Below are 26,700 nucleotides of genomic sequence, written 5' to 3'. Positions count from 1 at the left end.
AGTGATGATGATGACAGTAACTAACCTCTAAAACAAGGTCTCCTAATGTGGTGAGATCAGCTCCATCATATTCCAACAATTGACTTTGAATTTCTTGGACATGTACTGCATGTTCGTGCTTGCGTTTCATTTCGTTAATGTGTTGTGCCATGCTAGTCATGTGGTTCAACGCCTGGCACAAAACATTATAACCGATTCTTTCTTCATCGTAATGTTTTAAGATGTTCTGAAAATAGAAGAGGAAAAGAAAAGAAATAGAGAAATAACAATAACATTTTTTGTGAACGCAAAGCATATAACGCTGTATTGGATGTGGTTACATACCACTAATCACAGTGCACTTTCTCGCATTGTTGGAGCTTTCAAATGAACCCCCCCCCCACTGGTTAGATAAGCAGGTTGGCCATCTTTCCCTCCTAATGGAATACTAATCCATTCCAGAGTTACACATTTACAGCTGATTGTAATCTTGAAATGAGAAGAATATATTGGTTGGTTGTGGTTCTAAAGGTATTTTATGGGGAGTGGGGAGGAGGGATGATTACAGTTCGAACTTATTTGGACACTAGTCTGCTTGGTCAGAGATGACTTAGGATTAAAGAGTAACAACATAATTCATCACATTTTACTTGTTAGCATTCAATATTTCAATGTTTCTAATTTACCTGAAGAAGAAGATGGTATTTGAGTACACGCTGCACTGGTTTCAGTAAATAAGCTCCCAACGGAAGAACATGACTGAGGATCAACTGACGCTGTTTGAAGATGTCGGCCAGATTTTGATGAGACATGCAATTCGTTAGAGTTTCTACAGCACTGTTGAAATGTAAGACAATGATTAATTTCAGGTGTAAACTTGTTGGGTCCATCAAATACATACACATATAATAATAGAATATAATGAGATTACAGTATAAAGTTCTCAGGTGTAGTACAACTTAAATCAGAAAAGGTTAAAAGAGGGGACAGAAAGGAGAGATACAAGTCAAGTAAGAAAGACATCGATGAAAGCTAGAAATACATGTACAGTTGGCACTCTGTCGCTTACGACGTCGAGGGTTCCAGTTGATCCGATCAATGGAACAGCCTGCTCATGAAATTAACATGCAAGTGGCTGAGCACTCCACAGACACGTGTACCCTTAACTGCCCTAACCACTGGGCCATTGCGCCTCCACTGAGATGTACATAGTTTCTGAGGAAAAGACAAGATGGTCACAGGTGGACTGTCTTTGCCCAAAAGTCTGCTTAATTAGGGTTGATTTGGGGCTAAACACAAAACATACACACAAAGAGAAAGAGAAGGGGTTGTCAGTGTATAAGATCTAAAAGTACTTACCATGGATAATTGGTGCAGTAATTACCATAAATAACAAACTTGTCTTTGTTCTTCACAAAACATTCAGCAACTTTCAGGGGTTCTCCATTACTGTGTTCCAACTCTTCTAGAAATTCTCTGAAAACAAAAGCAACAATCAGCATTAAATCCAAAGAGATGAGAAATAATGATAGCAAGAATAACATATCCGAATCTGTTAAACATATATTACAACATCAGTATATAAAACAATTGTGTGTATGTGTGGTTATATTTCATTGAGTATGTCACAATCTCAACCCAGATCTTGTCATGTCTGTTTATCTAAGGCTCGTGTATAAGGTTAGTTCCAGAGTTTAAGGATGTGAGAGAACAGACCATCAGACCACACATGAACATAACAGATTATATATTAGATAAATTGCTAAATACATCAATGAATACACACACACACACCAATATATGTATACATATATATATAAATGTGTGTGCGTGCATGCATTTCCTTTATTTAAATCAGCTCTCAGCCCAGCTGCAGAATTGATAATAAACAAAGAAAATTCCTACATAATTATGTGTGTATTATTTATGTATACAAATGTATATGTATTTGTGTGTGTGTGTGTGTGTAATTATCTCAGCATGTTTGTGTGTGTTCCCCATTTTGTAATTCTTTAAATTCCTCCCACAATGAAGAGTCTGGTTTCTGATTGGAGAAAAAGCTGTAGAATTGAAATTTAAATATCACCAATAAAGAGTTACATGGTGGACATTTAGCAAATATACATTTCACTGTTCTGCTTATAGATCATTGTCGTCATCGTCATCATTGCCACCTCCCTCCTCCTCCTCCACATCATCATCATTTAATGACCGTTTTCCATGCTGGTATGGGTAAGATGGCCTAACAGGAGCTAGCAAGGCCAGAGAGCCGCACCAGGCTCTATTGTCTGTTTAGGCATGGGTTCTTTGGACGGATGCCCTTCCTAATGTCAACCAATTCACAGAGTGTGCTGGGCGATTTTTACACGGCACTGGCTCCAGTGCTTTCTATGTGGCACCAGCACTGCATACTTACAGAAATATGTATCAGTTGGAGCATAGGTGAATGTCATCATCATGAAATGTTTGTCTTTCGTGTTGGCATCGATTTGACTGTTCAAGAGGATCCAATGGGCCAAAGAACATAGTTGAGTTCCAATGTCTACTTTGGCATGGTTTCTACAACTGGATATGGTTCCAAGTGCCATCCACTTTTCAAAGTATACAGAGTGATATTTTGGTTTTTTTCATGATGCTAGCACCAGTAAGGTTATCAATAGACTCACTAAAACCACTTGACTGAACAAGGTTGGAAGTATGAAGAAAGTGGGTTTGTGCCAGGTGTTGAAATATGAGGTCTGATTAATAAGTAGCTGCATTGTTGCCATAGTAATGAAGCTAAAGCTAAAATGTGAAGCCACTTGGCAAAGATTGACCTTCGACTCTGCTGTGCATTAAGTTTTAATGATCTAGCTCACTGCTGCTGTTTACAGCAATGCTCAGAAGGAACGTGTGTAGTGTGTGATCATCGCATTGACTATGACAGAGAAAGTTGTCATGGTGATACCTGCTCAGAAGCCTGTGTAAAGTTGCAGAAAGTGTATGGAGAGGAGTGTATGAGCTGTGTATGTGTACGAGGCGTGTATGTGTACGAGTGGTTCAGACATTTCCAAGTTGACCGAAGAATTGTTAATAGTGATGAGTGTTCTGGGAGGCCTGCAACCAGCAGAAGTGAGAAAAACATTGCAGATGTGCATGCAGCTGTGAGGGGAAAATCATTGAATCACCATCCGTGAGTTATCAGAGGATGTGCAGATTAGTTATGGTTCAGTTTAGTCCATTATCACTGAAGATTTGGGTATGAGACACATGTCTGCCAAGTTTGTGCCAAAACTGCTTTCAGCTGACCAAAAAAACACTCAAGTTTCAGTTGCACAAGATCTCTTCGATTGTGTCGAGAAGGACGAAAACTTTGCGTAGGCCTCTGAGCAGGTATCACCAAGCTTTTGGCAAAATTTGATGCAGATTCTCTGCTCAACTTTCTCTGTCATAGTCAATGCGACGATCACACGCTACACACCTTCCTTTCAAGCACTGCTGTAAACAGCAGAAGTGAGCGAGAATGTTAAAACTCTTCTTCTTCTTCTTCCTCCTCCTCCTTTCTCACAATGACAGCCTTTTCCTTCATTGTCATTCTCTTGTGTGTTTTTCTTCTTCATTACCACCATCAATTTCATTATATAATATATCATAGTCTTTTTCTTTTTTTTTCTTTATCAAGAACCTCAAAAATAGTTTCTATAAATATATTTAATCTTGATAACCTAAAAGAAATTCAATTCTAGATTCCCTGATGTTTCTTTAAATTTATTGGCTTTGATTCCCTCTCACAAGGAAGTTCTTGCATAACCACATGAGCCAAAGAAAGGCGAACGACCATTTAGAAACAGCAGCTAAATCTCTGAAATTACACCCAACTGCCTTAGGAAAAGAGGACTACACTGAATAATATTGTCCTGAGAGTTTTATGGGACATACTCTTTGATCATAAGTTTGCTTGGTCAAGGATGACCTGGGGTTAACCAACAACAACACTGCCCAAAGGATCCCTATTTCTCAACAGTTTGACATAATGAACAAGAGACAAAGATGTACTTTTCCACAAATATTTCCATGTAGGAACAAGGTTAACTGATTTATGAAATGAAGTCCAGATGGAGTTATGATTCCTGCAAGAACACAAGAATTGGTGGAGAAATATGAGAAATGCTGGTTGTTGTTGTTTAACCCCAACTAAATTCCAGTTCAGTATTCCACCCATGGCCAACTTGCCTGTCTTTCTTTTTTTCTTCAGAGCACCAGCTGTCTGGCTTCCGTGCCGGTGGCATGTAAATAGCACCATTTGAGCGTGACCGTTACCAATGCCGCCTTACTGGCACTTGTTTCAGTGGCACGTGAAAAGAAATTCGAGCGAGTTCATTGCCAGTGCCGCTGGACTGGCTCCCGTGCAGGTGGCACGTAAAATACACCATTTCGAGCATGGCTGTTGCCAGTACCTCCTGACTGGCCCTCATGCCGGTGGCACGTAAAAGCACCCACTACACTCTCGGAGTGGTTGGCGTTAGGAAGGGCATCCAGCTGTAGAAACCTTGCTGGATCAGATTGGAGCCTGGTGTAGCCTCCTGGTTTCACCAGTCCTCAGTCAAATCGTCCAACCCATGCTAGCATGGAAAGCGGATGTTAAATGATGATGATGATGATGATGATGTATATAAAACTACACTATCAAACATGTCCTTTCTGTTTCAAAGGTGGTAAACTAATTTGACAGATATTTGGCTGTTACTTCCAACAGGTTGAATGTCAATATAAGAAGCTTCTTATAGGCTTGAAATCCTAGTTATCCAATTTGCGATCAGTTGTGATTTCTTAACTTCAGTGCTATTTTTTAGCACCAGGCCACCCAGACCCAGTAAGCCTATGATCAAAAGGTGATCCATCTATGACCACCATCTATCGTTATTTTACATTTGCTTTTCTATACTGCATGGGTTAGATGGGTGATGCCATTCTTGTTGCCAAATCATTCTTTGTTACATTTTACTGCATATAGAAACAACCACACACAACGGGGAATTAACAAACAACAGAAATATTCACAAAGTACCGGATCAACACCTCGACTATTCAGTGACAGAATTTACAGAGATGCAGCAGGCGAATAATCAGACATGTGCGTCGTCTAATCCGTTGCTACTGTTTTAAAAGAGATTACTAATAATAACACAATAGATTAAGATAAATAAAAACAACAAAAATTCAGCCTTGGGCTTTTGTAAAGTATTAAAATGATGAAAAAGAAGCAGAGAGAGAGAGAGAGAGAGAGAGGTAATCGATACACAAACAAAAAGAGCATTAGATCACAAATAAACGGCAAATTATAATTGGACAAATTAAATAAGTTGCGTTTTAAATGACAGATCACAAGCTCTATAATACACATTTATTTAATACACACACACACAAGTATTAGATACACATATATAAACATGTGTATTATATATATATATATATATATATATATAAATATACATACACACAAAACATGCATTTATGTGTATACACACACAGTTACACATAAATATATATATGCATCCTGGGTCTATTATTTGTAGTGGCCTACAAACACACACATGCATATATATATATATATATATATATATCATCATCATCATTTAATGTCTGCCTTCCATGCCGGCATGGGTGGAATGGTTTGACAAGAGCTGGCCAAGCAGAAGAGTGCAGCTGACTTCTGTGACTGTTTTGGCAGGATTTTTACAGCTGGTTGCCCTTCCTAACACCAACCACTCAGCCGAGTGGACTTAGTGCTTTTTACAAGGCACAAACACAGGTGAGGTGAGTTTTGGCAAGTCTTTTTACAGCTGGATGCCCTTCCGAATGCCAACCTTTTTACAGTGTGGACTGGGTGCTTTTAAGTGGCACCTGCCCTGACAGAGTCACCACGTACTTGCAAGACAAAAAAAAACTCTTCTGAGAGGGGACGGGCATTGGATAAGGTGACCTTGTGTCGGATGATGAAAGGTTATAGTGAGACAGAGAGAAAGAAACAGGTGTCTTGCTGTAAAGGAAGTACAAGGTCACCCAGCTGGAGAGAGAGAGAGATCAGGAATGAAGAGAGAAACAGGTGCACTGCCGCAAAGTAAATACAGAGTCACCCAACCTGAGGGAAAGGGCACATGGCCTATGGTTAGGGCACTACACGATCGTGGTTTCAATTCTTAGACCAGGTGCTGTGTTGTGTTGTGTTCTTGGGTAAAACACTTCATCGCACATTGTTCTGTGATCACTTCGACAGCTGACGTATGGCACAGTGTGCACTTGCTCAGGTGACGTCAATTTAATGGAGAGTGTGAAATGAAGTACAGTTCATAGCTTTGATCGCTATAAACTAATCATTTGTGCAGGTCTTCCTGCTGAAGCTGAACGCTCGCACGTTGTCTTTGATGGCAGAGTCCATCATATATACACGCATACAGAAACTACTTGAAAATGAGAATAAAGAAAATATTGAACTTACTGACTAAAAGTGTAAATTTCTACAATGTTGCCGAATAAAGAGTTGAGTTCATTCTTTGACATATCATCACATTTATCCAAATATTCAAGGTAACCCTGCAAATCAAAGAAGTAAAAGAGTTAAATTCCAATGATGTCACTGAAACAGGTATTTTAGTGAGATGCAACGGTAACAATTAAAGATGTGTATCAATCACATAGTGGAGGCGCAATGGCCCAGTAGTTAGAGCAGCGGACTCGCGGTCGAGGATCGTGGTTTCGATTCCCAGACTGGCCGTTGTGTGTGTTTATTGAGCGAAAACACCTAAAGCTCCACGAGGCTCCAGCAGGGGGTAGTGGTGACCCCTGTTGTACTCTTTCGCCCCAACTTTCTCTCACTCTTCCTGTTTCTTGAGTAACGCTGCGATGGACTGGCATCCCATCCAGCTGAGGGGAACACATATGCCATAGAAACCGGGCCCATGAGCCTGGCTAGGCTTTAAAAGGGCGCATAAATAAATAAAATAAGAATCAACCACATAAGAACATTGTGATACAATTTCTTCACTGCAAATGATCCTGCTCTTTTCGATGTTATCTCAAAAGAAATAAAGTAGAAAAAAACCCCACAACTTTCAAACGGTACCTGGACAAATTCCTCCAGGAAATACCGGAGAAACCACCTACACCTGGATACGTCTCAACCAACAATCACTCTCTGCTCGAGTGGTTCATAGTGTCCCGAAATAATCAACTAAAAGACTTTTCCAGGTGGTGCTATTGAGTTAGCCATGGCCTGAACTGATAATGGCCGAAACCAATCTAAGTTATCATGTTTTAAAGTGCAGGTTTGGCAATGTGATTAAGAATGACAGGCTTTCAGACTTAATCCCACTGGGTAAGCAAATTCTATCAGAATTTCTCAAACCTGGTGAATGAAACTGAGGAAATGGAAACTGTGTGGAATCCTGTCAAATGGACTGAACCTCTTCTTTGATGGTAAACCTTTCACTTACCTGAGTTTACTATTTTCTTGGAATATTTGTTGATTGTATCTTTTATGTTTAATCTTTGTTTTTATTTTTGTTGTTTTATTTTGGTTCTCTGTAGTGTTGAGGAATAATGTATTCCTGATCTCAATAAAAACGCATCAGAGATGAGTGAGCTATAATAAAATCTAAGTTCCTCTTGGACTGAAACAGTCATATGTAGTGCAACAATTAGCCATAAGCCATCTTATTTAAATTAACAAATAAACATCTAATTAAAAACATGTTGTATGTTGACATGGTTGTATTTAGAAACAAGAGACACAGAGTAACACAGATTGTGGTTAACCAAAGTGAAATACATGACAGTAAAAGTAGAGATCTATTTTAAAAGAATAAAAAGGACATAAGAGAGTTATCTTTCTTTACATTGAACTCTTTTTTTTTTTAGTTAGCATATTTCTTTTGAAACTCAGTTTTTATTTCCATTTTGAATTTAATGATTTTAGTCAAACAACATTATTAAACTAGTGTTTGGGACATATATTCACATGAAATTATAATGAAAGAGTTTAATTTAGATCACTTTAAAACTAGAAGTTTAAGTGCTAGAACCAGCAACAGTCTCACGTAGCTTTGTATCAAAAGGGTTAACGTAGACACAGGTCAATCAGTGATGGGTATCAGTGAAAACGCTTTTAGAATTTTTATCTTCCAAAGAGAACATTTTAGTGTACTGTGATAAAAGTTTGCTATCTCCAATCCACAGTTATAAACTACTTTCTTGAAAATGGTAAAACACATTGTACAAGAGATTTTTACACACACACACACACGCACAAACCCAATAGTCTTAGGTGGAATGCTTTTCATCACAGATCTGCATCATCAGATCTGACTTGAGAGTAAACAGCAACAACAACTAATTTACAACTAGACTGGATCATGAAGAGATGAATCTGCAAGAGACAGGGTGTATTACTGGTACCCAAATATTTAATGACTTAGTCCTAACCAACTCAAGAGTATTTTGCTACTGAGAAGTTTTATAACACTCCACACTACAGAAGGATAATAAATAAAATAAATGCGCCCTTTTAAAGCCTAGCCAGGCTCATGGGCCCGGTTTCCCGGTTTCAATGGCGCGTGTGTTCCCCAGCTGGACGGGACGCAAGTCCATCGCAGCGTTACTCATTTTTGCCAGTTGAGTGGACTGGAGCAACGTGAAATGAAGTGTTTGATCAAGAACACTACATGTTGCCCGGTCCAGGAATCGAAACCACAATCTTATGATTATGATGCTGACACCCTAACCACTAAGCCACACGCCTCCACTATACAGAAGGATAATAGGAACTTGAAATCTGTCATAAAGGAGGGCGTAGATAATAACTAAACACAAACTATAGAACTGCCAAGACAACAGAGAACAGAAACAATATTTGACAAAATATAACTTGATTCCAATGTCATTCAACAAACGGCCAACCGACAGAAAAACCAAATTCCATAACTGAATCCGGTTTTCTTGTTTATGCTCAGATCAACTCTGAATGAACCAATTTATGATTCAAAGATATTCCTACTTTTACTATCTCAAGTTTGGGAAATCATTAAAGTCTAAATATTTTTACAAAATTCTTCAAAGTCATCAACACTTTACATAATGTTCAATGTATTCAATTTTTGTATTTCCCCTCATTTTTGTTGATATTCAACTTTGAAAATTTTGTAAACCATCAAAAGCGGAAGCTTATTTATTATCTTGCTTATATTATTCGGTGTATACTTATACTCTCTCTCTTTCTCTTCTATTTGTTTCAGTCATTTGACTGCAGCCATGCTGGAGCACCGCCTTTAGTCGAGCAAATCGACCCCAGGACTTATTCTTTGGAAGCCTAGTACTTATTCTATTGGTCTCTTTTTGCCGAACCGCTAAGTTATGGGGGATGTAAACACACCAGCATCGGTTGTCAAGCGATGTTGAGGGGACAAACACAGACACACAAACATATACACACACATACATACATACATACATACATATATACGACGGGCTTCTTTCAGTTTCCGTCTACCAAGGCTTTGGTCGGCCCGAGGCTATAGTAGAAGACACTTGCCCAAGGTGCCACGCAGTGGGACTGAACCTGGAACCATGGGGTTGGTAAGTAAGCTACTTACCACACAGCCATTCCTATGCCTATATTGAAAAAAAAAACAGGATATGACTGGAGGGAGATTTGGCTGATATTTCTAGCAGATAGGAGCTCCTGCATTGTGCTAATGGTGTTAGGTGGTGTGGAAGATGACAACTGACAACAGAAATATTTAAGTTTTGGAGTAGATACTTCAGTCTGCACTTCAATAGTTTATTACTTGGCTGTCATAACAGACTGCGGCATTAATCGACGACACCAGCCAATTGTAGAATGGCTGATATCAAATCATACTAATTAACACACACTTGTCACCATAATTATGTAATTATGTTGTACAGAAAACATGAAGACAGTCGCCTTATTTAAACATTTATTTAACAAAGATATTGTTGTAGTTTTTTTAATGATACGGAAAGGAAAATCACATGCTGAAAGAGAGGGGATAGGGGGGAATAAGAAATGTGAAAGAGGAGGAGGAGGAGAGAAATAGATAAGAAAACAAAAAAGAGAAAGAAAATGGTGAGAAATGTGATGAAGAAGGTGAGAGAGAGAGAGAGAAATAAGAATAAATGAAAGATACGAACGAGAAGGAATTTAAATATATTAAAAAAATGGAGAAATATAGGCGCAGGAGTGGCTGTGTGGTAAGTAGCGTGCTTACCAAACCACATGGTTCCAGGTTCAGTCCCATTGCAGAGCACCTTGGGCAAGTGTCTTCAACTATAGCCTCGGGTCGACCAAAGCCTTGGTAGACGGAAACTGAAAGAAGCCCATCGTATATATGTATGTGTGTGTGTTTGTGTGTCTGTGTTTGTCCCCCCACCATTGCTTGACAACCGATGCTGGTGTGTTTACGTCCCTGTAACTTAGTGGTTCGGCAAATAGATACCGATAGAATAAGTACTAGGCTTACAAAGAATAAGTCCTGGGGTTGATTTTCTCGACTAAAGGCGGTGCTCCAGCATGGCCGCAGTCAAATGACTGAAACAAGCAAAAGAGTATTTGAGTGAGGATGAAGTAAAGATCGGGGTGTGGGGTGAGAGGTAAAGTAGAATTAGAACAAAGTGAAAAATTAAATAGTGTTCTATCGAATACTGATTTCGAATTTTGGCACAAGGCCAGCAATTTCGTGGGAGGGGTTAAGTTGGTTACATCAACCCCCAGCGATCAACTGGTACTTATTTTATTAACCCTAAAAGGATGAAAGGTATTGTCAACCTCGGCAGAATTTGGGCTCAGAATATAAAGACAGATGAAATGTCATTAAGAATTTTGTCTGGTGTGTTAACGATTCTGCCAGCTCACCACGTTTGTGTTCTGTCTGATATTAATTATCTTAAGGTAGTGGTAAGTTTAATTAATTGTCTTAATTTTGGTAGAATGAGTAAAGTCTTGCAATATTTACTAAGACCCTTTTATATCTAGAGTTCAAACCCTTGTCAGGGTTGACTTTGAGTTTCATTCTTCTGGGATTTTGAAAATACGTCCCAATCAAGAAAAACTGGGGTCATGTTGATAGCTTGAAATTTGTCTGTGACTTTGTTAAGTTTGGAAGCATTCTAAAACATTAAATTCCTTGAAATAGTGAAGATGGACATATACTCCTGTTTTGGGTTCTATTTTTCCTGCTTGCATCACCAAATCTAAGTCTTTGAGTTTAAATTTCATCATGTTTCATTATCAAATTCTTTCAACTTGTAATTTTAATTCCTTCTCTTTTCTTGTTTTTCAAATTATTGATGTTTATCTGCTGCATTTGTAGTTCCAGGAAGTCGTTAGGAAAGTTACCAACCCAATAATAAAAACTGTAATTAAAGTCATTTGTTTCACTTTAAAACATTAATTATTTAAGGAAAACATGTAAATACCAAGTCAGGGTATTCTTTTCTACACTAAGCACAAGGCCCGAAATTTTGGGGAGGGGGGGGTCGGTCAGTCGATTAGATCGACCCCAGTGCACAACTGGTCCTTAATTCATCGACCCCGAAAGGATGAAAGGCAAAGTCAACCTCGGCAGAATTTGAATTCAGAATGTATAGATAGATGAAATACAGCTAAGCTTTTCGCCCGGTGTGCTAACATTCCTTATTTCTTTATTGCCCACAAGGGGCTAAACATAGAGGGGACAAACAAGGACAGACAAAGGGATTAAGTCGACTACATCGACCCCACTGCATAACTGGTACTTAATTTATAGACCCCTAAAGGCTGAAAGGCAAAGTCGACCTTGGCGAAATTTGAACTCAGAACAAAGCAGCAGAGGAAATACCGCTAAGCATTTTGCCCGACGTGCTAATGTTTCTGCCAGCATGCTGCCTTCAAGTTAGGGTAAATATTAAAAGAAAAAATAGTCAAAAGGAATATAAAAATCTGTGATTAAATCATTAGAATTTCAAGAAAAAACATTTCAGTTTTACAGGTTTCTCTGGTAAATAATTAAAAGTAGGTTATTGTAAGGAAAGCCTCATAGTTTTTTAAGGTTGTATTTAGATTTAGCAGCAAATTCTTCAATTAACCAACATGTAAACAGTGAAATAAAAATTGGCTTAAAGAGAGGAAGTGTATGGTTTATGAGTTGTGGAGTAGTTTAACGCAGCCAGTGTATGTGGTGGATTGATGTGTGTGTGTGTGTGTGTGTTTATGTATGTTGATGTGTATACAGTGGAGAAGGGTTGAGTTAAAAAAGCCTGTTGACCTCTGACCACTGCTTAGGGTGGAACAGGAAGCAGATACTAAAAGACCAACTTTGGTGACATGACATAATAAAAGGGAATGTTTATAGTTCAAAGGAAAATGCCTAAATGGAGCAGTGAGAAGAGAGCATGGGGCGGGGTGGGTGGTTAGGCAGGAGGCTATGTAAGACGGGGAGGGGCTGATAACTGAATGATTTAAATGAGACCAAATAAAAGTAAAAACTGGTTTAGTGGCAAGATGGACGGATGTTTTCTTTCCGGTTTTTGTACTTTTGTCTCTCAGCAAATGATGACCATTCAGTTTTTGTTTCTTTCTCTTTTTCTAAATCTTAAACAACCTCCATGTTAAATAGATTAGTGAGTGCTTGATGTAATTCATCTATCATACTGCAAATCTTATGATATGTAGGGAATCAGACCCCACCCACAGTCCTTGTTGTTCCAGGTATATCATGACAGCAACAAGCTGAGGACCATACTGTATACACTTTGACATACAGTGAGGAATTGTATGGGCTGCAGCTTAGATGTGGTGTACTCTCTCCACTTGCAGAATGAGGGAAATGAATGACACTGCTTGTATAACAGTGACACTCGTTTACAACTATCACATGATGTCAAGACAAGGAAACCTGAACATACACAAACACATACAAATATACATGCATACATACACAACAAGCTTCTTTCAGTTTCTGTATACCAAATCCACTCTCAAAGATTTGGTCAACCAAGGGCTATAGAAGACACCCAAGGTGCTACAATGCAGGACTAAACCTGAAACCATGTAATCAGGAAGTGAACTTCTTAACCACACAATCACATCCACATCTCTTAGGATCTGTATGCTTCTAGAAAGAGTTTTCTTTACTATATTTCATACATGAGAAGTCACCTTATGAGTATATAACCTGTAAAACATTACCCTGAGGTACTTTCCCTTCTGCCCTCTAGTTAATTGCCGTAGATTTATTACAGACATAATGCATATATACATACATATACAGGGTGGGCCAAAAGTAGTGTTCCAACTTGAGTTTTTGAAAAGAATATATGATATGTAATGAAAATGAAAAAATTGTCAAAATGAGGAGGTGCTCCATCTTGTACAATGGTATCGAAAATACGGCCAGATGATGTTTTCACACAACACCAGGTAACGATCACCATTCGTCGTCTCTTGTTGCACATGGAGTGCACAAATTCCTGAAGACAATATTGCCGCCCAAATGACAAGAGAAGATGAATTGACATGCTTTTCCCAAACTACTTCAGGGTCATCTTCTGAATAACAGAAGCAGTTATGGTGGTTGGTTTAACTGGAAACATGGAAGGTCACTTTATCAGAAAAAATGAGTCGATCAAAAAATCTGGAAACTCTGGCTTCTGCCAGCGTTCTCTCACAGAATTCAACACGTTAAATAATCAATGACAGAAATAATAACAGCATGCTTCAAGAAACTACAGAACTAATAGACACATAAAGTTGGGGCACTAATTTTGACCCCACCCTGTAGACATATTGTACTTAGATAAACATATATATCATTGTTTTAATATCTACTTTTCCATGCTTGAATGAGTTTGATCAGAGTCATTGGGACCAAATTTTCTATAGCTGGATGCCCTTCTTGTAACCATCCCTCACCTGTTTCTAAGCAAGGTATATGTTTCCATGCATGGTGTAACTGATTTATTTACCATTATCACTATGCTATATACGACTGGCCACAGAAAAGAATGGTTAAACTATATTTGGTACAATATATTTAGAGGTTTGACTGTGTCGTCAATTGAGACCACAACAGGCATCAACAGGACCAGTGATAAAATAAGATGCTTATACTGGAACTGGATTGGACACATCCTCAGACAAGATCAAGAAAGTGATTGTATCATCATCATCATCATCATCGTTTAACGTCCGCTTTCCATGCTAGCATGGGTTGGACGATTTGACTGAGGACTGGTGAACCAGATGGCTACACCAGGCTCCAATCTGATTTGGCAGAGTTTCTACAGCTGGATGCCCTTCCTAACGCCAACCACTCCGAGAGTGTATTGGGTGCTTTTACGTGCCACTGGCACGAAAGCTAGTCAGGCAGTACTGGCAACGATCTCACTTGACTGTCTTTTCACGTGCCACTGGCACAAAGGCCAGTCAGGTGGTACTAGCAACGGCCATGCTCGAAATGGTGTATTTTATGTGCCACCTGCACAGGAGCCAGTATGGTGATACTAAAGTGGCATCCTGGGAAGAAAAGAGCAGCAGGGTGCCTTAAAACCACATGGCGAAGGACGAAGGACCATTGACAAAGAAAAGAAATAAGAGTGGAGAAGCTGGAATGAGACCAGAACAGTGGAAGAAGACAGAGCTGGTTGAAAAGATCATGTTGCAGCCTTATGTGCCTCGTGGCACAGAGAGAACTGTGTTGTAACTTAGATAAGACTAGTTCATGCCAAGGATCAGTATTTCTTGAATTTTTTTATGGTTGTTCATAGGAAACTGAGAGATCTTTATGACAGTATGAATAGTTATATATGTTGGGGAATGCAAGGATTCATTCTGGCTGCAGGTTTTTATGGAGATGTTTGTAATTTTTTTTCTGTTCTGGGGCTTTTAAAGTTTTACATTTCCATATTGCTTTTTATTGAGCCAATGAAAAGAAGAGGTTAAAACTGTGTTTAGGTGGAAAATGCAGAATTGTTTTCCTATTCTTGTTTTATTTGTGTTTTATTTATTTATTTTGGTGGCTGATTTTTCAAGAAATATTTGTTTGATGTTGAGGTTGTAGTTGTTGAGACCAATTATTGTTGTTACTGCTGTTGTTCTTTTGTTTTCTTTTGTTATTCATCTTCCATACAAATGTTTGCTACTTACATATTCTTCTGTCCTTTATTTTTATTCTCTTTTGTAGTTTCCTTGTTCCACTGGTGGACTTTGAGTTTTATTATTTCAGTTGCGTGTGGCTTCAGTGGATTGTGTTTGAGGTTGTCACTGGTTTTCATAAGCTTCTCTATTTCTGGAGTGTCATTGTATTATTTCATGTTACCCTTGCAGAAGATGTCTACTAGATGTGTCTATAATTATTCCAGTGACTCTACGAGCTGCCACGTCTACCCTGCTAATGATTGATGTGCTGTCCACCCTCAAGCGCCTAGAGTCTTTTTCCCTGATGTAACTTATTCCGTTCAGTTTCCTTGAAGTTTGTAAAAGCGGTTTTGGCTTTCTTCATTGCTGTGTGAATGTATGGGGAAGGTAATTAGCAGTCCAAGGAAAGTATCGGGGTGGTGGGGTGGGGATTGTTTGCCAGGAAGTTGTGTGGTAGTTGCTGGGTATGTGGGGTAGAATGTAATACCCAAGGAAGACCTTTGTGCTTGTATGGTGGCAAAAGTGTGTGTGTGTGTGTGTGTTTATTTATACTATTGTGCTTCAAATCAATGATTCATATTTTGAAAGCCAGTTATTTCCTGATGTCTCTATAATGAATGCATGTTTGTTTATACAGGAAATATTTGCTCCGTGGAATTCATCACATGACTTATTCTTATCATCATCATCATCATTTAATGTCGATTTTCCATGCTGGTATGGGTTGGACAGTTTGAAAGAAGCTGGGAAGCTGGAGGGCAACACCAGGTTCCCGTTGTCTGTTTTGGCAAGGTCTTACTAGCTGGATACCCTTTCTAATGTCAACCACTTTATAGTGGTTGGTGTCAGTTAGTTTCTTATGTTGGTACAGCACCACCATTTTTGAAGATGCTATGACAATCAACCCTTGACTTCTTCTTGCCTAAACAAACAGAATCGGAATTCAGAATCTAAAAGAATGCAACTAAATCCTATTATGTTTTGTAGCTTTTTGTTACATGGTATTCCACAAATACTCCCATTCACCACGCCAGGTGCTCCACAGATGTCAGCAACAAACACATCTGGAGTTCTGCAGATACTGTCATTCACTACATCTGGCACTCTACAACAGTTGTTAATCAACACACCTGGCACTCTACAGAGGCTGCTAATCAGTGTATCAGTTGCTCTACAAATGCTGCCGTTTGCTATATTTTTTAATATTGTTAAATTCATACTTCTATATCTGAGAGATGAGGAATTATGTACATTATTTACTTTTGACGGATATTTGTCCTCATCTTGTTTGTTGCTAACACAACGTTTCGGCTGATATACTCTCCACTCTTCTTCAGATGTCCTGGGGAAATTTCGAACCTGGGTTCTCATTCCTTTTTCGATATTATTATTATTATTATTATTATTATTATTATTATTATTCAGGTCACTGCCTGGAAAAGAAGCAGTACATATGCTAGGACATAATAACTTCCTAAGCAGACCTAATGCAGATATGAGTAGCATATGGGAACCGGTATTAAGGAAGGATAGGAAAATATTAGATTTATAAGCCCTAAAATTCACTCCAAAATTGCCCATGGGCATATGGCATAGTGGTTAAGAGTGTGAACTACTAACTGAGTATGATTCCAGACAGTGACCTGAATAATAATAATAACATCAAAAAATACCTTAGGAATGAGAACGCAGGTTCAAAATTTCCCCAGGACACCTGAAGAAGGCTGGAGAGTATATAAACCAAAAGAAGATGAGGACAATATCCGTCAAATGTAAATAATGTTAAATTCATATTTACAAAACTTCCTACCCATAACAATAAGGGAAAATAAAGTATTTCCTCTGACAAATACAGTTATCAGATTTCCCTTCTTAAATGCTATTAAGTGTTAAAGGGATCCGATCTTTCTTTAACCTAAAAATGACAAGACTGAAAATTGAGCTGGTTTCATTGGAATTTGGTTGTTAATTTTCCTGGCATGTTTGTCAGAGAGTCAGACTATTTAATGAATAATAAGGTATTTGTAGCAACGATAGCAGTGACAAGAGAAATAGTAATAACAGCAGAGGCAGTGAAGTAATCAGCTTTCTGTTAGAGTATGTTGTTCTGTTTGGAAACAAATGATTCACTGTTAAGTAAAATCAGAATTCTTGAGAGATGCCACTGTCAGTTAAGGATCAATCAATTAGAAGAAGAAAACAGCTTCCCCGAAGAAGCATTCCTTGTGTTCTGAAAACAGTTCCTTACTGTTGGCCATTAGAATGGTGTCTCTATCAGAATATTTTTCAAGTCTGTAATTTTTTAATGAAGACACGAGTATGGAAGGAAAGCACTGATAATTTGGATACAAAAAATTTATTTACTTGTAAACTTTAACCATTGATTTTACAAACTAAATATGAGCACAATCATACAGCCATGTGGTGAAGATATAGTGTAACCATGGAGTTCAGGGTTCAATCATACCACATGGCATCTTATTAAAGCTTATATAGCATAGAATTGGGTTTACCAATGCTTTGTGAAGGGAATTTGGTAAACAAATGTTGTAGAAAGAGATGGCCGATAAATCAGTGCCTCCACAGTAGATATGCAGAAATATGCTAATTCTGTAGAACTTGGCATAAAACACAGACAAATGAGTGAATGGATGAGTGTTGAGTGATATATTGACTGGCTAGAGGGAAGGGAGCCCCACTCAAGCCATTATGCCCAACCTTTGCTCCCCGGAACATGGATGTTCTTTTCAATTCCTTCCCTTGCTTGGCCTACAGCAAATCAAAAGGACCTTAATGAACAATCTTAACCCTTTGGCATTTAAACCAGCCATGTCTGGCCTGAATAGTTTACTTTCTAACTAGCCAGATTCAGCCTCTCACACCTACTCTACAATGTCATTCTAAAAAATAAACAATCATGTCATTGAAATCTCAAAGCTACAAGATAATGCAGGATTAATTCAAAACAATGTGAATAAATAAGGATTACATTTGACAGAGAAATCTGAATGTTAAAGGATTAATGCCCCCAGAAGGCTTTGAAAACAATAGTCACAGCCCCTTCTTCGAATCCACTTAATTCAATAAATATAAAAACAGAGAGGGGTCTCTGCTGAGTTGAAAAGAAATGGAGGATGGCTGTACCAACCAAATAATGAAGGTGTGTACAGTTAATGGAGTAAAGCAAGAGTTAAATGAGAAGAGATTGCTGGTAGCTTCTGATTTGTTTACCTGATGTTGCAGTGGCTGATATTATTCATGTATTAAGTTTGTTGAAACACTAAACAGGGTAGGGTTACAGGAGAGAGTGGAGTCAGGTAAATTTGCAGCGAAATTGTTGAGGCTGAGAAGATATTATTACAACATTGCTAATGTTACATAATGCCCTGTTATCCACTCTTCTACTTGTAAAACTAAATAAATATTGAATATTTATGACAGATAATAAAGGCAGAATGACTAACAAAATATTACTAATCCCAAAGAATTTTATTATTTTATGGCTTAGCGGAAAGAGCAGACACAACTTTTATGCAGAGTTTTGGAGATTGGTGAAAAGAGAGAAGAAGGCACCTAAGGCTTGTGGGTTATAAAAAGAAACGAAGTATTAAGTCACCCAGTTATTCTCAATCCAGAGACATGGCCCAAGTCCAAATCTTTGCAATAGAATAGATTCCATTAAAAAAAATCCCAAAGCCTTGTTGGTAGCTTTAAACTGAGTGAGGGATTTGTTTTAACACACACAAAATACCACAGGGTATCTGTTTCAGTAGTAATTAATTAAGCTGGGCCCTAATTGCAGGGAGTTGAAGAAATAATTAACAATAACAATATTAAAACAAATACAAAGATATTTCTTTCTTAGTAACATCTTTTTTTTCAAAGACAAACAAACACACAGTATTATTCTTTTCTACTCTAGGCACAAGGCCTGAAATTTGGGGGGAGGGGTCCAGTTGATTAGATTGATCTCAGTATGCAACTGGTACTTAATTTATTGACCCTGAAAGGATGAAAAGCAAAGTCGATCTCAGTGGAATTTGAACTCAGAACATAAAGACAGACAACATACCACTAAGCATTTTACCCGGCGTGCTAACGTTTCTGCCAGCTCACTGCCAGATACATAGTATTATTGATTAGCCAATGAGGGAGCAGTATTAAGTAATGAGAAAGTGCTATTAGCAAATGAGAGAGTGTTACTAGCCAATGCAGAAATCCCTCCATGGTTGCACGACTTGCTTGAAACAGCAGCAAAATCAAATTATACTCTACTGTCTACAAAAAAATGAAGGACACAAACTGCAATCCTAAATATATAAAAAGATGAGAAGGACTGTTATAGTTGGAATGCCCTTCATAAACATGTTCAATCAAGGCTGACCTGTGGTTAGCAACAATAACGACTGATATTAATATCACACTGAATGTTGTTTTACCGACCACAAAAGCTTTTACCTTGTTCAGGTAAAACTGATGCTTAGAAGTTTGGATCTTCTGAAGGATTAAAGGCATTGTTCAGCCCTGAAGGATGAAAGTAAAGGCCAACCTTGGTGGAATTTGAACTCAGAACATAGAAGAAAGTAACAATTTATTGCAAGGTTGTTTATCTGTTGCTCCACCAATTCTGCTGTCATTTCAACTGAAATGGTTTCTTTTTTTAGGTATTATGACAATATTTTAAAAGAGAAAGGTTTAAATTATATTCTACAGAATTAGCTGTGGTGTGCAACAAGTATTTATATTTGGTGGTTAAGGAACAAAAAAGCTCCTACTACAAGCTGTAAAAGTGGTTGACATTAGGAAGGGCATCCAGCCATAATTGCCATGTCAAAGTAACCATGGAGCTCGATATATAGTCCTCAAATCCACTGAATCCTGTGAAACTGCCCGATTCATGCCAGCATGGAACATGGATGTTAAAAGATGATGATGATGATAAGGAAGAGGAGTTATTTATCTCAGTCTGTAATTTATTCCTTAGACAAGTATCTCTGGTTTCATCATTATTGAATCTTAAAATATCAATGGCAGGTCCTCTGTAAAAGCATGAAACACCTGGGAAGTGTAATAATACTAATGGCAGTTGACACTATAACCTAATCTAAATCATATGACAGGGTAGGCTGTGGCAGTAAGAGGAATAGAAGGAAGGACATTCTAGTCTGGCAATAAGGAATATAAGAAAGGACGGCATTCTGTAAAGAAAAAAAAGCTGTCTTGGAATGTGTGGCATCAGAATGTTGACATCTGTTCAACATGTGTTCATTGGTAACTAAAATAAACAACGGCAGTGTTCCTGGGGATGCTTGGGGAAAACAATTTGGAATAATGAAGAAAGAATGTAACCAGAAGTTGGTAAGGTGCTCCAAGTTTTATGCCTGGGATGGTGGTGGTGGTGGTGGGGGAGTTTTCATCAGAAGCGAAATCTAAAAGTGAGAATTGATGTTTTCTTTCTTAGCAGGAAGAGAAGATTCAGAGATTTTAGTTACATTCTGTTTTTAAACAGCTTCCAGACAAGTGTAAGGGAAATAGTGTGAGATATTCAGTTTTTTTTATCAAAACCAATATTTAGTTAGGGAAAAAATAAATGAGAAGATAATATTCCGAAAACTTAGAGGAGAAACTATTTGGTTAAGTCTCAGATGAAAATATCTTTTGAAGCTATTAATATGGTGTTTTTCAACAAGAGAACAAAACTAGTAAGTTGGTACCATGATGATACTATAGTGGTGGTGGTGGTGGTGGTTGTTTTTGTGTAGGTACCAACTGGCAACTAGTCAGTTCTATCAGGTAAGGTCAATCAGTAAAATGCCACAGGTCAAGGACTCGATATATGAAATCAGATACAAGATGGCTATCAACACTGGCTGACATTGTTCTGTCTATGACTACTGTTGTTCCCATTTTATAACTGATACAGTGATACAGTGTCAATTGACTGCTGTTTTTAGCTGAGTCTGGCAAATACACAGAAGTTCTTTTCCTCACTTGCTCAAGTGATTCTGAATGTAACCCTCTACTGACAAAGCATGCAACTTTTATTGGTGATAATCTTTAATTATTTCTGTGAGGAAATAACAGATGAAGATTATAAAGTAAGACAAGTAAAAACACAAATAAAGCAATGGGTGACCTTTAGGGACTGCTCCTTAACCTCGGTTTAACCCCTTTGTTGCCACATTTCTGTTTCACTTAATTTTGAAATTAATGAAAAATTTCTCAAAATAACTTTGTCGGTAGTTATAGGCATAGGAGTGGCTGTGTGGTAAGTAGCTTGCTTACAAACCACATGATTCTGGGTTCAGTCTCACTGCGTGGCACCTTGGGCAAGTGTCTTCTCCTATAGCATCATTCTAATAACACTCCATATTTGAGTTAAGTCCCCAGGCTTTTAGAAATTATCACAACAAAATTCAGTAGAGTAACAATTGCTTATTATAAGGAGATCTTGATATATTTTACTTTTATCAAATATTCTTTTCTACTCTAGGCACAAGGCCTGAAATTTTGGATGAGGGGATCAGTCAATTAGGTCGACCCCAGTATGCAACTGGTACTTAATTTATCGACCCCGAAAGAATGAAAGGCAAAGTCGACCTCGATGGAATTTGAAATCAGAACGTAGCAGCAGACGAAATACCACTAAGCATTTTGCCCGGTGTGCTAACGATTCTGCCAGCTCACTACCTTACTTTTATCAAATATTACGATTATCATAGACAATCCTGGTGAACTTTTACATGAAATTTGTCTGGGATCTTCAAGTAAATATATTCCATATAATAGATGTTTGAAATACTCGTATACGAGGGTGAGTCAAAAAGTAATGCCATTTTGTTTAGGACAGGTATAATTACCAACACAGGAACATGTATCATACATCAAAATGAAGCTGGTCCTCTGTGGATCACATCCCTACTTCTCAACATAGTCACCGTTTCTCTGAATAGCAATGTTCCACCTTTGAATGAGAGCATGTATCTCTGCCCCATAAAATTCTGTTGACTGTTCTTTGAGCCACTTCTTCACTACCTCCACACTCGCCAGGTTTAGCGCCTTCAGACTATCATCTCTTCGGCACCACGAAAGAGGGTTTGAGGGGCAAGCCTTATTCCAGTGACAAGGAAGTGAAAACTGTAGTGAAGAATTGGCTCAAAGAACAGTCAACAGAATTTTATGGGGCAGGGATACATGCTCTCATTCAAAGGTGGAACATTGCTATTCAGAGAAACGGTGACTATGTTGAGAAGTAGGGATGTGATCCACAGAGGACCAGCTTCATTTTGATGTATGATACATGTTCCTGTGTTGGTAATTATACCTGTCCTAAACAAAATGACATTACTTTTTGACTCACCCTCGTATCATTCTTCAGGACAATTTGAAACGAGCTCTGCAAGGTGATGGACTCAATATCAGAAGGATAATATGTAAAATTGATGCCACCAAAACCTGAACTTGGGAATGTTATTCTTCAGTTTTGGATCCTGTAAAATATAGTTTGACAATGTTTGTACCATTTTCTAAAGTCTCAAAGTGGTAAAGATTTAATACAAAATACAAGGAATTCTTAAAACACTTACCTCTTTGATTTCCTTTAGGCTTTTTACATAAGTCCGTTCTGTTTCCACAATTTCGGAAACCACTCTTTCAGTGTAAGAAACATAATGAGACAGAGAAGTGGAATGGATATCGGTTACCTCTTCCCCATCCTCATCAGGAAGAGATTGTTTACATTCATTGTCTGTCAGTTCATGGAGTGTAGGTACTGGAGAACAACTTTTCTCTCTCTCATTTGACTGATATTTCAGCCTGTTGTCATCTTGTGCATGACTTGGGGATGAATAACTACTCGATGTCATAGAATCCTCTTCCTCTTCAATACCTTCATGCTGGTCAATGGTCAACTTCTGACAATTTGCTGATTGGTCAGAAGCTGACGTCCGATCTTCTTCAAACCCTCTTACTGCCCCATCGAAAGATGAAGTAACTGAAACAGTGTCTATAAAGTCCTCGGAACTAACCACCGACTCCATGTCAGTGTTATCCACGACAATCGTGGGACCGGAAACAATATTCTGGTTGTTTCCGTTGACGACAATTTCCGTGTCGGTCATGTTTAAGCGTTTGTATCGACTGTGTCGTGGGAGAGATGACGATGAGGCTGAAGACATTGAGCTGATACTTAAAGGCCTTTTCCGACTGTCCAAGGCAGCATTGTCAAGTGTGGCACCGGCACACAGGTTGGTTGTGTGGTGAGAAGCTGCTGCATCCGTTTGGTCGAAATCAGTTTTGTCATTCTGCTGCTCGTCAACAGCAGCTGCAGCAGCAAGAGAAGACGTTGACGGCGGCGGTGGCGGCGGCGAAGATGATGAAGAAGAAAGTAATGATGGACTGGTCTGTTGGTCACTTTGGTACATTGCAGGTTCTGGGCAAATAGATTCTGGGTCGCCTTTGTCAGTGCAACAGGTTTCTGTTTGCTGTTGTACATCGTCTTCATTGACATTTAAAAACTTGTCGTAGATGGACAACAAAGCCCGTGTCAAATCAACGGAAGAACCTGAAATTAGAGAAAGCAAAGAAAAATAAAATAACAACCATTAAACATCATAGTAAAACTAATAAATAATAAATGAGTAAAAATCTGAGATAAGTTATTATTCACATCATTGTTGTTGTTATTATTATTATTATTATTATTATTATTGTTTTTATTATTATTATTATTATTATTATTATTATTATTACAGTGGTGAGCTGGCAGAATCGTTAGCATGCCAGGTGTAATACTGAGCAATATTTCGTCTGCCACTATATTCTGAGCTCAAATTCTGCTGAAGTTAACTTTGCCTTTCATCCTTTCGGGGTTGATAAGCTAAATGCCAGTTATGCACTGGGGTCGATGTAATTGACTATCCCTCCCTCCTCACAAATTCCAGGCCTTGTGCCTATAGTAGAAAGGATTGTGATTATCATTATTATTATTCAAAACTGCTAGTTGAAATCCAGTCTGGTCCCAAGGCCATATTCTAGGAATAAGGATCAGCTATCAAAACTGTCAAAATATGGAGTAAACGTAAAAAAACATTTTTAGGGAAAGGGGAAAGTCAATTACACCAACCCCAGTGTTTAACTGGTACTTATTTTATTAAGCATAAAAGGTAAAGTTGACTATGGTAGAATTTGAAATCAGAATGTAACAGACAAAATACTGCTAAGCATTTTACCTGGCATACTAACAATTCTGCTAACTGGTTGCCTTAACCCTTTCATTACCAACCCAGCTGAAACCACCCTTGGCTCTGTAGTACAAATGTCTTGTTTTCATAAGTTTTGAATTAAAATCTTCCACCAAACCTTAGTCACAATTTACGTTCCTAACACTAGCTTAATGATAACTAAGTTGTTTTACTAAATTCTTTGTTACATTTAAAATTAATTGAGAGAAACACAGAGCATCTCAACAGAAATGTGGTAACGAAAGGGTTAACAAAAAAAAATAATGGTAATGATTGATAAAACCACACAATTTGAATGAGTGAAGTTGATTTGACTTAAAGCAATATTTCACTTTTACTGATTTCACCAAGCCTGAGGGGACGAGACAGAAAGTTGGCTTTGGCAGAGTATAACGCTTATTATTATTGCCCACGCTGATACATCTTAACATGACTGACTTTTTGGCAACTAAAGGGTTACATAATTGAGTTCAAGTCAGTAAGGATGATTTATTACTTGAAATGTTAGAAGTTTGTGTTTGGTGCAAATACATTTTAGAATCAGAAGGTAAATCCGGGGTCAGTTTAGTTTGAAAGAAGTGGAAGGATTGTATAGGTTGGTTAGTGCAGTGTCTCTTACAAGAGAGAGAGAGAGAAACAGAGAGAGACATTGTAAAGAAGAAACTAAATTCTCTTTTAGTTTTCTTCCATTTATTTTAAAAGCTATCATATATGGAAAGATATCATCACTGATTGGACAAAGTTTGTATTACAGATTTAAGATATGGCATAGCAGAAATAGAAAGAAAACTATGGAATTGAATATCATGGTTTGAAAGATTCTATTTAATATTAAACATAGCATTTCGGATGAAGGTTTCTAATGACAGCAGTCTGTGAGGAATCTATTTATATACCATTCACAGTTGTATCTTTGTTATTTAACTAATGAAACAGTTTCTTAATCACAACAGTCTTAACACTTTTATGTAATGTAATAAATAATATACCCCACAGCCCTTAATAAATTTACTGGGTCACCAGAATTTGATCTTGCCTATGATAAAAATGTGATATTCTTTTATTCTTTCATTTGTTTCAGTCATTTGACTGCGGCCATGCTGGAGCATCGCCTTTAGTCAAGCAAATCAACCCCAGGACTTATTCTTTGTAAACCTAGTACTTATTCTATCAGTCTCTTTTGCTGAACCACTAAGTTACGTGGACATAAACACACCAACATCAGTTGTCAAAAGATGTTGGGGAGACAAACACAGACATACAAACATATATATATATTGTTGTTTTTTCGTATATTCTCCTATATATATATATATATATATATATATGCGATGGGCTTCTTTCAGTTTCCGTCTACCAAATCCACTCACAAGGCTTTGGTCGGCCCGAGGCTATAGTAGAAGACACTTGCCCAAGATGCCACGCAGTGGGACTGAACCCGGAACCATGTGGTTGGTAAGCAAGCTACTTACCACATTGTCACTCCAGCACCAATGAAAACTTTTATAAAAAATAAAACAATTCAGAGACACCATCTGCTTGAAAATCAACAGTTAAGTTAGTGTTAATATATTTAATATTAAGAGGGTCAATAAGTTAATTACAAATGATTATAACATCATAATAAAAGTGAAACATTTGAAATTATTCCTTGTACTTGCTGAAGAATTGAAAATAATATTAGTCCTTAACTTCATGACTCTTTTAATGTTCAGTTTTCTGTCTTTTGAGTTCTATTTTGTGTACTGTGCATCTATTTCTAGCATTCATTGTTGTCTTTACCCGACTGTTTGCTTTTTTTCCCCTCTTTTATTCTTTTCTAACAAATCATTGTGCACCTGAACACTACACGATAAACTCTACATTTTTATCATTATAAATATTGTTTTGTTTTTTTTTACTTCCTTACATAAACTAGTTTGTCTTTTAATACTTCCTACATTAAATATGTGAAACAGACAAAATTTGTTTCCTAAAGTATGGTCAATTCCATACTGTTCTGTAAGCAATCTGATTACAAGAATATCATTACAGACCATATTTTGCAGCTGCTGTCAAGTTCTCTCTCTCTCTAACTTTCTTTCTCTCTCTCTCTAACTTTCTTTCTCTCTATCTCTAACTTTCTTTCTCTCTCTCTCTCTAACTTTCTCTCTCTCTCTCTCTCTCTCTCTAACTTTCTTTCTCTCTCTCTCTAACTTTCTTTCTCTCTATCTCTAACTTTCTTTCTCTCTCTCTCTAACTTTCTCTCTCTCTCTCTCTCTCTCTAACTTTCTTTCTCTCTCTCTCTCTCTTCTGTGATACTGACAAACA

General features: G+C 37.8%; 1 protein-coding gene across 1 annotated transcript in view; it reads right to left on the bottom strand.

The window, feature by feature from the left end:
• Nucleotides 1-26,700, bottom strand: part of LOC106873757 (uncharacterized) — a 285,562-nt gene that overhangs the window by 41,861 nt on the left and 217,001 nt on the right. Inside the window, exons 3-7 of the mRNA XM_089353283.1 lie at nucleotides 22,735-23,711; nucleotides 6,458-6,552; nucleotides 1,339-1,455; nucleotides 666-816; nucleotides 26-226 (exon numbers count right to left, since the gene is read on the bottom strand). Coding sequence (XP_089209409.1) covers nucleotides 26-226; nucleotides 666-816; nucleotides 1,339-1,455; nucleotides 6,458-6,552; nucleotides 22,735-23,711 — 1,541 coding nt within the window. The remainder of the gene's footprint in view (nucleotides 1-25; nucleotides 227-665; nucleotides 817-1,338; nucleotides 1,456-6,457; nucleotides 6,553-22,734; nucleotides 23,712-26,700) is intronic.

The sequence above is a fragment of the Octopus bimaculoides genome, chromosome 6 (assembly GCF_046866305.1).
Source record: "Octopus bimaculoides isolate indiv1 chromosome 6, ASM4686630v1, whole genome shotgun sequence".
Lineage (NCBI taxonomy): Eukaryota > Metazoa > Mollusca > Cephalopoda > Octopoda > Octopodidae > Octopus > Octopus bimaculoides.
The sequence above is the reverse complement of the archived record's forward strand: the minus strand, read 5'-3'. Positions and strand labels throughout refer to the sequence as shown.